At 38.8% G+C, this 12,749-nt stretch overlaps 1 protein-coding gene across 1 annotated transcript; it reads left to right on the top strand.

The window, feature by feature from the left end:
- The first annotated feature begins 335 nt into the window (after positions 1-335).
- On the top strand, positions 336-9,958 carry LOC132070538 (nephrocan-like). The gene is made up of 3 exons (XM_059467335.1): positions 336-521; positions 5,440-6,341; positions 9,511-9,958. Exons 1-3 carry the CDS (start codon positions 336-338, stop codon positions 9,956-9,958), a joined length of 1,536 nt encoding a protein of 511 aa, XP_059323318.1.
- The last annotated feature ends 2,791 nt before the right edge of the window (positions 9,959-12,749 follow it).

Raw genomic sequence — 12,749 nt, 5'->3', positions numbered from 1 at the left:
CTTTTCTCCACTAATTCCGTGGTGTCACATTTAACAAAACTAGGAAACTGAAGATAATATGGATGTTTGCAGATTAGCGGTCAGGTAATAAATAACACTAATTTCACATACCTACAAATGTAAAGGCACCTTATCACTGTTTAAGTTTCTCACTCTTTGTAATGCCTGCCAACATTTTAACCCAGGCAAATTACAGTATTGTTTTTGCTGTTTTTTCACTGGGATAAATACACAGCCATAATATCCTTTTATCAGATTTCATGGTATAAAAGGGCTTTGGTGCTTAATTCAAGCTGTATATTGCTGAGGCAATTCCAGAGTTCCTGTTTTGGAAGATGTATTTGTCTTGCCTTTTAGTTGCCTTGTCTTTTCACTGTGCTCTAAGTACCACTTGCCCGAGAAGATGCAGCTGTGACCCTGCCCAGTCAGTGCAATGCTACAGGGCTACAGAGATCCCCAGAGAAATTCCTCTTGCCACCAGGAGACTCTACATCAGCCACAGCAAAATTAAGCAACTCCAGGTAAGAAAACCCAGAAAAAATACTTTTTGTAGTGCACTGTAACTGAAAGTTGAATTTCCCAGATGGTGGTGGCATCTAGTGAGGAGAGAATCTTATTCCATGTTCTAAAAACTGATAAGTGCTGCCAGATCTGGTTTTATTTTTACTTACTCTTCAAGGATATGTAAATATATTCCTGTAGTGTTTTCATGTTCCTGCAGTCTCTAAGCACACAGTTCACACTGTCAAAATTATATTTTGTATGAAACTCAAAAAAAATAGTATTTTACAACTAGCAGCCAAAGGTTGACTTGTTTTATACATGACCAAATAACTATTGACTTTCAGAGTAATTTTTTAACCTGTTAAAAGCTTTTTCTATTGTTGGTACGATGTAATACTTTTTCACAGTAAAATGAAAGGGTTCATGTCATTAGAAAAATTTCCCTAATGAATGAAATTGAAGCTCTTTTTTCCCCTCTCGAGCTGTCAGGTACAACTGCTATTAGAAATGGTAGAGGAAGTAAGTTTGAGTCTAAGGCACAGCATGAGATGTTTCTAAAAGCAAGGCCAGGGCCTATCTAATAACCCACATAAGTGAGATCAGCTTCTAACCGAAGCTGCCAGCTATTTGTGCTATGGAAAAAGTTTATTCTGGGTTTCTTGAGGCACCACTGGTTCGCTTTATTAAAGGCATCAGCTTATGCTCATCTTGCACTGCACTCTGGAATGGTGCTTCTTTGTTTCCTATCCTGGAATAAATATCTTTATTTAATAAATTCACCTTGTATAGATAGACACAAGGGAAATAAAACCACCTGTATTACACATGCTTGCTGTGTATCAATTTGCTACAAATAATAAGAAATGTGCAATTCAAATGAGATACATTTTCTCTTACAAAAATTTAACTGCTCTGAAATGCATCTTTGATTTTGCCCTCAGGACCAAATGGAAATAGGCTAGAAGGCAGCTTAGAGCAGCATCTAGAATTCCTGTTGCCCACAGAGAAATAGTGATTGTAGTTTTCCTCTAGGAAAGTTTACTCTTTTAGCTGCTACTAGTATCTTTGTTTTTTTTGTTTTATCTCACACACCCACAAGAGTCAAACATTGGTGTGATTTAGCTATACTCGGGGTAAACAAAAGGTTTGTGAAATGAATTCTGTATTAGGAAATACATTTTCTGTGCAAACTCTTCCCTCCTCCTCCCCATTATTTTCTTTCCAAGATAAGTAGGATGAGCCATTTTCTGTTTCTTAGGCTTGTTGTCCCTACCTGTCAGCAACTCCTCAGTTACAAGTGAAGTGGCCTTAGGTTCTGACTAGAGCAAAAGACAACTGTCATAAAGCATTTAAATGTTGGATATAAGTGAATGAAGTGGTGAGATGAATGTTTTATGGCCAATCAAAACAAATGGTGTGTGAAACCATCTAAGAAGAGAGTTTTTTCACTTTGTACATTAATTCCACTGGCTATGAGTCTGCCTTACTGCTGCTACTGACTGCACTGAAAGGAAAAAGTCCTTTCACACTACATCCTTGTAGTTATGTAGGCTGTTTCCTTGAGACTATACTGGCACTTTGGATCTATGTTTTTCTTTTTTTTTCCGATGCAACAAATTATACTTCTGAGGTCTTGACATCATAAATACCTATGCCTAATTTCACACAGCTGAGCAATTCCCCTGGCACATATTATAGTGCTTAGGGAAACATTTCTGCTTGTAAAGTACCTGTCTGCAAGCACTGAAGTAACTCTATAGGATTTTAGGGTTTTGGTGTAGGATTTTTGTTCATTTGGCTGGAATGATTTGGGTGTTTTCATTTGTTTGGTTTAAAAAATTCCTTTATTTACCTATTCATAGAGAAAACGTTTTTTCCTAAAGAAATTGAAGGGAAGCCTAGAGTTCCCACAGCTGACCTCCCAGAGACTTTTATATCTAAGCATTCACAAATATTATGGTTTGGCAATTAGCTGCCTCAGAAGAATAAAAAAATATTGTTTCAATTACTTCTGCATCTTAATTTGCATTGATTATTATTACAATTGTGAAGAAATAGTATTGTAAAAAAGAATATATGTTTGCATGCTAAATCCATTATGTTAAAAAAAAAACCAAGAAAAATAGTCGATTTTTTGTTTTTTTTTTTTTTTTTCTTACCCTGGTCAATTTTGTATTTGTTCTGTCAGGGCTCATCAGTGTTATAAACAGTGGCTGGCACTTTTTCTTTTGGTAATTTTACAGCCTGGGGTTTGTTATAATAAAAGACTTAATAATATCCAAACCAGATTAATTTTAGCATCTTTTTTCAATATTTCCTGCTCCCTCCTTGACTTGAAGATCAAGTATAACCTTTTAACTCTTAATTTAAAATTTAGTTTATATCTTACTATATTAATTAATGGGGTTTTATCTGCTAAAAGAAAATTATCTACCTTGCTTAGAGAATAGGGAACTGTTTTAAAAAAACTGCTTATAATATATCCCAGATCACAGCAACTCAAAAGCCAAAAAAAAGTAATTAAAACATCAAATTCCTCAAAATGTCTGTATTAAATAACAGCATATTAGATCCACTTTCAGGAGATCAAGGTTTTAAAATATAAAGCTATAATAGTATAATTTTACAGGCAATCCAGTTAGAGAATAAAACACTGTTTCCTAGCAAAAAAAGATCTGGTGGGCTTTCAAATATATTTTGATTTGTATTAGAAAGACTGGGTGGTTTATAAGAGTATGGATAAATATTTAAGTCTCAAAACAGCATGGTCACAAAGCTTAGCAATGCATACCAAATAGGTGGAAAATAGAAATTATAATAATCCACATTAAGAAGCCTAACATCATTACAGAACAAATGTCTGAACATTAACCTTCACGTAGCTCTCTCTCTGTCACTTAATAAGATGAAAATTAAGCCTCTCAGAGACATACAGAAATCAACTGAGGAAAAGCAGAAAAAATTACTTTTGTAATTTCTAGGAAAAAATATGTTGAATTGTGAAGGTTCATAATTGGTTCAATTTCCATAAGATGGTTTTATAATTACATGTGATTATGTTTTTGTGCTCTTGACCAATGCAGCTCATTTCTATGTACAAGATCATCTTCCTAATCATGACCAAAACTGGACATCAGCAGTTCTGATATTGCTATATACCTATATATACACAAAACACTGCATTATAGAAAAATAAAATTATATCATTTGGATAACTTTGTTGTTTACTGTTGAAAATATAAGGTTTTTAATGGAGGTACATTCCCTCATTGAATTTAAATATAATCTATGGAGAAACCTGCTTCAATAGAGGTTCCATATTTATACTTTCTCAGTAATTGCATCAAAATTTGCAATTCAGAAATTGTTTTGCAAGACAGAATAAAGTTAATCTGAAAGATAAACTAAGGATACCACAGCAAAACGAAATCTGACTTGTCCTTCACAGCTGTGCAGGCTTTAATTTTAACAGAAGTTAAAATGCAGAGTTTGTAGCTGAGATAAATAGATACAGCCCAGAAATACGCAAGAGTTGGACAAATGAAGCTGTAAGACATCTTTTGGCAGTCACCTTTATGAGCTGATTTCTCTTACACAAGTATGATAGTCAAATGTACCCAACCAGGACTATGGAACAAGATGACTACCCAGCACCTGTACTGCAGAAGGACTTGTACTGCCCTCCATGGAGATTCCTGACTGGGATGAGGGGTTGTGCTGTAGAATAGGCTGCATAGCTTTCCCCACTGAGAGTAAAATGTGCTGGGAGCTACCAAGCCCTGGGGGAAATGGCAAGAAGAACCTACTGTTACTTTAGCCTCTCTAACTGGTGTGGTATGCCTGAGACCTGTAGTGAGATGTCTTTGGACATGGGAAGGGAAAACAGATGAGGACACTCCTTCCCACCACTCCTGTGCAGAACACCTGCTTATGTTGCTTTTTGGGGGGGATTCCCATATGAATGATTTTTTAAGACCCAGTCACTGAGGGAAGCATATTTGGTAATTTGAGAAAACCAATGTTTTAACAACTGGTGTGCTTAGAGTACTCCCTGGCTCACCCTCATTGCACACTTCTCCTATCTCAGCTTAGAGAGTGCTGCCAGATTCACTTAGATTTGCTGCTTAACTTGAGACACAAGATGGCAAGCTTTGTAAACAAGCACCTTCCAACAGAGCAGAAAAAGAATGGAACAATTGGTTGCCTCTCGATATTATAGTTATAGTCAACATCTAAATCTCATTTACCACTGCTAAGTATCTGTTTATTACCACCTAATAATAACTAAGTTTCTGTGAAAACTCTGTTCCACAGAGGTGGTTTTTCAGGCCAGGCTGATCTGACACTTTTGGTTTGATCATATTAAAATGTGAGGTTTTTATTTTAAAAGAGGAAGGTAGTGAGGGAGAGAAAAGTGTTGAATTTTAGTCTTCCCCCAAAAGAGTAGCAAGAGGTAAAGATATTTGTGGGTACTCCCTCTGGGGAATACATGCTGCAGTGACAGCACTGTTGATCTATGGAAATGACTGTATCATGAACTCAAAAGTGCTCTAGCAAGTACCATCGAGCACAATGAACATTAACAACCACCCACTCTCTGCAAAGATTTCTGCCACTGGTGATGTTAGCTTTCCATTTAATATAGGCTATCCACCAGGAGGAAATAAAAGCAGTATTCCTTCTTCAAATGTATATGCTTGCTCAAACCTAACACAGCATAGACTTAAGCCACAAAATTCTGGAAATGTAAATAAATACTGGCAAGCAACAGGTACCTATAGTAATACCTCTACTGTTACCACTTATTTTAGTTTCACATTCTAAATATGTTGTTTTTCAGCATATACTAGCAATTGTCCAAGCATCCAGAAGGAGTAACCAGTAAGGATATCTATAAATGTGCTATCATATTAATTGTTTCTTTTTCTCTTTAAGTTTATTGACTTCAGGAGAATGTCAGTCCTTGAAGAGCTGGTCCTATCATGCAGTGGCACAGAATCAATAGAAAACAACACTTTCAAAGCTCTGAGCAGCTTGAAGTCCCTGGAACTCTGCAAAAATCAGCTAAAGCAAATACCCACCTTTCTCCCATCTGGCCTTGAAATTTTAAAACTCGCTGATAACTCCATCAATGCTCTGCATGCATCTGATTTTGCAGGTTTGATGAAACTAAGAGTGCTCGATCTTCGGAACAACTTGATTGTGACTCTGCCTCCAAGTGCATTTTCTTCCCTTTACAATTTACAGAGTCTGATCCTGGATGGCAACAACATGGAATCTGTGTCTGCACCACTTAGGCTTCCTAGGCTGAAGTATCTGAGCATGGCTGATAATAAACTGAATTCGTTTCCAACCAACTTCTTTGCATCTTTCCAAAGCCTGCATTTTCTCAGCTTAAGTGGTAACTTTCTGACAAAGATGCCTCTTGACCTACCTAAATCCCTGCTGTCACTGAAATTAGAGAAAAACCAACTTAAAATAGTGAGACTTCGAGATGTGAAACACCTAGAAAATCTGTCTGAGTTCCTTCTGTCAGAAAATCAGCTGACATCAATAGATGGTGCCCAGCTTCTTCCTAACTTGACAACACTGGAGCTCTCTAAGAACCAGCTCCACACTGTGCCCCTCAGGCTGCCCAGCAGGCTGCAGAAACTCGACTGCAGCAATAACCTGATCCAAAGGGTGACAGCACAGGACTTTCAAGGACTCCAAGACCTGAAGCACTTGTTTCTCGACAACAACGCTGTCCACACGTTCGAGGCGGGAGCTCTCCAGCAGTGCGCGCAGCTTTCCAATCTGGCGCTGGAACAGAATCTCCTCAGTTCTATTCCGCTGAGGCAAGTGAATCTCAGGACTGCTGGTCCCAAGGTGTCATCTCTCCTTCCTTGCAGTATGAGAGACAAAAATTGGTATTCAGACCCAGTCACGGTAGAAGTCTGTCCGTACCATAAACCCATTGGCGTAACCAGCACAAATTAGCACTCCTGTTAGCAGTCTCAGAGTAGAGCTGCTTTCATTACATCTGTGGCCCCCAATGAATCTGCTCATTTTGCATCTCTCCCTGCCAGTGAGACCACTTTATTTAATTAGCACACCAATAAGAAGAACCTGCTAGGAGAATACAACAGACTTACTACCAAGGTTATACTGCTACTTAGATTTACCCTCCCCCACAAAAGAAAAATAATTGAGCATTTGATATAAAGAATAGATAGCAACTTTAAAGCCGATGTTTCTACCAAGCCACACCAAGTTTATTATTATTAAAATATTAAGATTTGGGGAGCTGAATCTGATCAAAAAGAATGTGCTTTTCCAGTGGTATTGGCATTCCCAGCTTCATTAAATTCACACATTACAAGGTACTTGGAATGCATATAAACTCTCCAGCTTCAGGCTATAAGAAAATTCCAGTCAACAGAGCATAGAAGAAACATCCTTTGGGCACACTGTGTTCATTAATGCTCTGCTTAGAGGATCTCTTACATTCATCTGAGTATTGGAACTGGCCATTATCAGAGATGGCCTATTAAGCCAAATGGAGGCTGTTCTGATATAAAGTGGCAATTTTATTATTACAAAAGGCTGTGCAATAAGATGGCACAAAAATAGTGAAGTAATTCCATTAACATAAACTTCGTTAACAAAACTGGACTGTTACACTTTATTTTTATGGCTTGTAGACAGGTTTAACTAGCCTAAATAAATAATGCAGTAAAATTTCAATTAATTTAGTATCATGTCCTTTAGCATTTGAATCTATTTGGCAACAGCTTTATAATCAGAAACTGATTTAGTGGTGTATAAATATTTGATTTCAGTCTAGCTTGACAGGAATGTTTAATGCTTTCTAGTTACTTTAGTATTGTCTAATTTATCTTATTTTACAACCTTCATAGTCAAGAGAATTAACAGCAAGGAGTTCTCCACTAGCCTTTAAACACTACAACTTTTAAGAAGATATTGGGGATCTTTCATTCCAACAGTAAATACAGACTTCCAGGGAGGGCTGTAAACATAAAAGGGGTGAAAAAATTGACAAGAAATAAAGCTTATGTACTTAATTTAATTGTCTGGTGATGACTAGGTATGCATGGATATACAGAAAAAGAAATTATTACTTTTGACTTCTATCTGAGAATTCTGTCAGGTGTAAAAGGTTAAAAGATATGCCTGATGTACTAAAGTGAATAGGTCTTAGCAGGTTTTTGGCAGAAACGAGGAGAATGAAAGCTCCTTTCCCTTCTTTTCTGAAAAGAAAATAATCCACAAGTCCAAGTATTTTCAGGACTTTTAGAGAAGACATGTACTTCATAAGATCCTACAGGGTGTGGTGAAAACACAAGGAAAAACCTGATGCTATTCCTTAGAGTGGCAGTAGCACAATGTGGCTGCGATGGTCAGCTCCCAAGTGAGTACAGCTCCTCTTCCAGCTGCAGGGCCCTCAATCATGTACTCAGTGGCATTATTTTCTCTATTTCAACACAGCCTGAAGTCAAACAATATAGCCATAAAGTTTAAGTCTAACGTTAGTACGGTAAGACTCTTCACAGGTTTAAGGACTTAGTGGTCAGGCTTTGGACTGTAATCAGTCTAGATAAACCTCTTGGGTGACTTCCCACTGCTTTTGACATCAGAGTGGCACTAGGGTATTACGCCAGAGTACCCTTCTGACATTACAGTGTCATATTGGGCAATTGTCTGCAGTTAAGTTTCAAAACTGATTTACTGCAGTCACAACCATTTTGTAAGGTCAGATTTTGTGAAGTGAATCGCCATATCAATATGTGAAATTCTCATCTCCCCAGAAAAAGCAGCACAATACAGAACTGGCCTACTCTTGAAATAGTAACATTGAACTTGTCAAGTTTTCACAAATCTGGAAACCATCTTTCAGCTTAAGAGGTTCAAACTCGGCTTCACAAAAAACAGTGAGGGTCACCCATATGTTTACCAGTTGTAGTATACTGCTGTTCTATTCTATTCTAAATGCTATTCTATTCTAAATGCTATTCTATTCTAAATGCTGTTCTATTCTAAATAGATCTTGGTAATATGATTTCCCTGGGAGGTTCAGTCAAGTTTCCTTAAAATCTGTAACCTTGACTCTTAATTTAATCACCTTGCATACTACCATAGTAAGGTATTTTTAAGTTACTTTCAAATTAATTTTATTAAAGATATTCCATGCCTATGCCTATGCTTTTCTGTTAAGCACTTGTCACTAACTATATCAAAGGGAAATTAAAAGATCATAAATGAGAAAGACTTTTGAAATTAAGGTATTTTAATATAAATTTGTAATATATATGAAAATAAGAATTATACTGACCTGTCCAGAATCATATCCAGAGATATCCAGCTTTTTCTCTGCTAAATGTAACCAATTTCAAATCTAAATGTAACCTAATTCTCAAAAGTACTATTTTAAAAGCATTTACATTTTCCCTGTTGCTGATTTCTTAGCAGCTTATCATCAGATGGATTACTGCTGTGATGATTAATGTTTGACTCTTATGGGAGCAGGAGAACAAATGGAAAAAATATAATTCTTTACGAACTACGAAATGTTTTTAAACATAAAAGTAGTTGGAGGAGCAGCGCTGCCACAATTGCATAAACTTTTGATCTTTCATGGTGCTGTAGTTTGGTCATTGGCATTGAAGAGTACGAAAAGCATTTTTAAACTTGACAATTTAAATTAAACAGCTGATTTTCTTTATAATACAGCACAAGACTGCTGTTCAGTTCAGTGCAGAACAGTCAGTACAGGTCAGAACTGCAGTAATTTGGGAAAACATTTCAATGGTGTGCACATAGTACACCTATAACGTAAAAACAAAGAACAAACAAACCCAAACCCAATGTGAACATCTGTTTTTGCAGAAGATTGCAATTTTTTAGTGATAGCTTTATTTTAGTACATCAGATGTGCCTGGACAAATACCACTTAGCAGAAACAGTGTGATGAACATAACACCTTTCTATTGTTTTATTTTTGCTCAGACTTCCAGACACCCTTGCTAGATTGGATCTAAAAGGAAACGACATAGAGGATGTTGGAGAACAAGAGCTGAAGGACTTGAAACAGCTTCAGGTTTTAAATTTACGGAATAACAAGATATCTCTCTTGGATCGCAAAGTCTTGGAGTATTTGCCTCGTCTCCGTCACCTGTATTTAGATGGGAACCCTTGGAACTGCACCTGTGACCTCCTCAGAACCAGGAGAGCGCTGGTGGCCAAAGGGACGGATGTGCGGGGAGGGCAGTGCGCGGCGCCGGCACACAGCCGGGGAGAAAGCTGGATGTCTTCCAAAAAGATTCTGCAGCAGTGCGAGGACAATCTGTCTTCCACGGAAAGAGGCAAAGAGGACAGGAAGAAAATGAAACCCAATGAGGCCTCCAGCGTTGGAGTGAACACAGATGATGATTACTATGATTATGAATTAGATTAATGTCACAGTTGATCTTTAGTGAACCTTAAAGTTGTCTAGAGCTGCCCACTGCCACCAGTGTCTCTACTGACAAGCAGTCTTCTCATCTTCTGTCATTAGCTTTTCCTGCTCTATTTGTACGACATGAAATAATAGCCAGTGACAGAAGGGCGATAGTAAGGCTGTCATTGTGAACTAAATGTAAAAAAAAAAAATATTTGTTTTTCTATACCATTAGCATTATGTAGTTTGAGGGAAGCAAGAATACAATTATTATATCTTAGAAAAGCAGTCTGTAACTCTGTATGAACCTTTTTATATTAGAACATTTCTTATAGTTGCATAAAACCCCCACAAATAAAATTCTGCAATACCACAAGACACTAACACAAGGAGTCTGGCATTCAACATATTTAAACTCACAGGTCTGCAGGTCAACATGGAGAGTTACACTGATGTGAGTAATTTTTTGAGATTGTTTGGAAATTTTTGCTTTTGAGAAATTTATTTTGGTTTTCCTGAAATATTTCTCTTTTTTGTTTATTTTAGACTATTTTAAATTACATTAGACTAAATTAGCTGAGCTCTAGACAAAACACAGAAGGCTTATCTTCATCACAGCAAGTGAAATAAACAGAAGAATCAGTGTCCTGGTTAATGAAATTTAATAGTAGTTCTGAAATTAATTAATAGTGAGGAAGGAAAACACTGGGGTCAAGTTGACCGGATTCTGTTGTTGTAAACAAAAGAAGGGAGATTCTCAGGAAATAGATCCTGGCAAATATTAGGATAAGATGAAGTGAGGTGAAACTTTTTTTTAAGAGTTTATTTTGGTATCTGAATAGCTAATTTGCTATAATATAGCTCAAGATACCTTGTGTATACTTTTAGGTTAGGTATACTTAATGTGCAAGTACACACTGCAAGTGTCCCCCTTCACTAGCCAGAACTTTCCAGACTTTTATTCACATACACAGAAAAGAAGACTAAATGCTATATAATTAATGCATTAACTCTGATATAAGTAGAAATTTTATCAAGCAGTTCCCAAAGTGCTTGAAAACTAAACAAAACTGGATTAGTGAGACCACTAAAACCAATGACTTACAAACAATCACTTGTTAGTTCGTGATCTCAGGTGATAACTGATGAGTAATTACATCAGCAAATTACTTTTCAAAGCAAACAGTTTCTATTATTTTTTATCTCCCATTGGCATTCAGTAACTGATAATCCTTCATCTCCACGGAGGCTGATTTGTCAGGTGTCAGAGAGCAGCATTTGGTTATGTCTCCTGTGCAAATGTGACTGACATGAGCGTTTCTTAGGTCCCCAACACATTAAACTATGCAATTGGAATGGGGAGAATGGAGCTCATTTTTCTTTATGTTCCCTTATCATCAGACTCTGCAGAGGGATCTGCACAGGTTGGATCAATGGGCTAAGGCCAGCGGTGTGAGACTGAACAAGGCCAAGTGGCACGGCCTGCCCCTGGGTGACAACAGGGTGACAACACCCCCCTGCAGCACTACAGGCTGGGGCAGAGGGGCTGGAAAGCTGCACAGCACGAAAGGACCTGGGTGCGCTGGTTAACAGCTGGCTGGGTAGGAGCCAGTGTGTGCCCAGGTGGCCAAGAAGGCCGATGGGATCTGGTCTGTGTCAGCAATAGCGAGGCCAGCAGGACCAGGGCACTGGTGACACCTCTCCTTGAATGAATGCTGTGCTCACTTTTGGGCCCCACACTACAAGAAAGACATGGAGGTGCTAGTGCCTGTCCGGAGAAGGGAAATGGAGCTGGTGAAGGGCCCAGAGCCTGAGTCCTGTGAGGAACAGCTGTGGTTCTTTAGCCTGGAGGAGGCTCCAGGGGACCTGGTCACTCTCACAACTCCCTGAAAGGAGGAAGTAGCGAGATTGGGGTCAGCCTCAGGAAACAAGTGAAAGGGCTAGCGGAGATGGCCTCAAGCTGCACCAGGGAGGTGTAAATTGGTTATTATAAGAAATTTTTTCATGGAAAGCCTTGTCAAGCATTAGCACAGACTTCCCAGGGAAGTGGTGGAATCACCACCCTGGAAGTGTTCAAAAGATGTGGATGTGGCACTTAAGAACATGGTTAAACAGAGGACTTGGCAGTACTGGGTTAACAGTGGGAGTTGATTTTACAGGTCTTTTCCAACCTTAATGATCCTATGGGTCTATGGTCAGTCACCCAAATTTTTGGTACCTAAAGATTTAGATATTTATGAAACAGCACAAGCCTTCCTTGCAGTTTGACTGTTATTTTTGCTGGCTAATGCTGGTCTATATTAGAAGCCAGGAAAGTAGCTATTTTCTGAGTACGAGAAAAACTTTTGCGATACAAAATTCTTCATTCAGTTTAATATTGGCAGAATTCTTTTAACAGAGTGCTTTAAATATCCCCGTGCCGTCTCTGCCCACCGATCTGTCCGAGAGCATCGGGCTGGCACTAGCTCTCACTCCATCTTTCAGCTATGTTTCATCTTCGGATCCGTGGGCCCTTACAAGCCATGGCAGTGAAAGCCGCGGCTTTTGTGGAGGACGGAAGTCGCGGTGCGCAGCCCGAGGCCGCTGCCCCCGGCTCCCGAGCCGTTCCGTGGAACCCCCCGGCGAGCATTCGCAGCGCGCTCTGAGGGTGAAGCCTGCGTTTCAGTAAAGACACCCCTGAGGCCCGACTGCTTGTGTGGTGTTCAGGCGCTTTCTCCCTCCACCTCCGCTTCACACACCAGCCTAAAAGAGGCATTGCGGGCGCCAGGAAGAGTAAGGCAGGGAGGGAAGGGCAGCGGGAGGGCCTGCA

Source organism: Ammospiza nelsoni, chromosome 3, assembly GCF_027579445.1.
Source record: "Ammospiza nelsoni isolate bAmmNel1 chromosome 3, bAmmNel1.pri, whole genome shotgun sequence".
In the NCBI taxonomy this organism is placed as follows: domain Eukaryota; kingdom Metazoa; phylum Chordata; class Aves; order Passeriformes; family Passerellidae; genus Ammospiza; species Ammospiza nelsoni.
The sequence above is the reverse complement of the archived record's forward strand: the minus strand, read 5'-3'. Positions and strand labels throughout refer to the sequence as shown.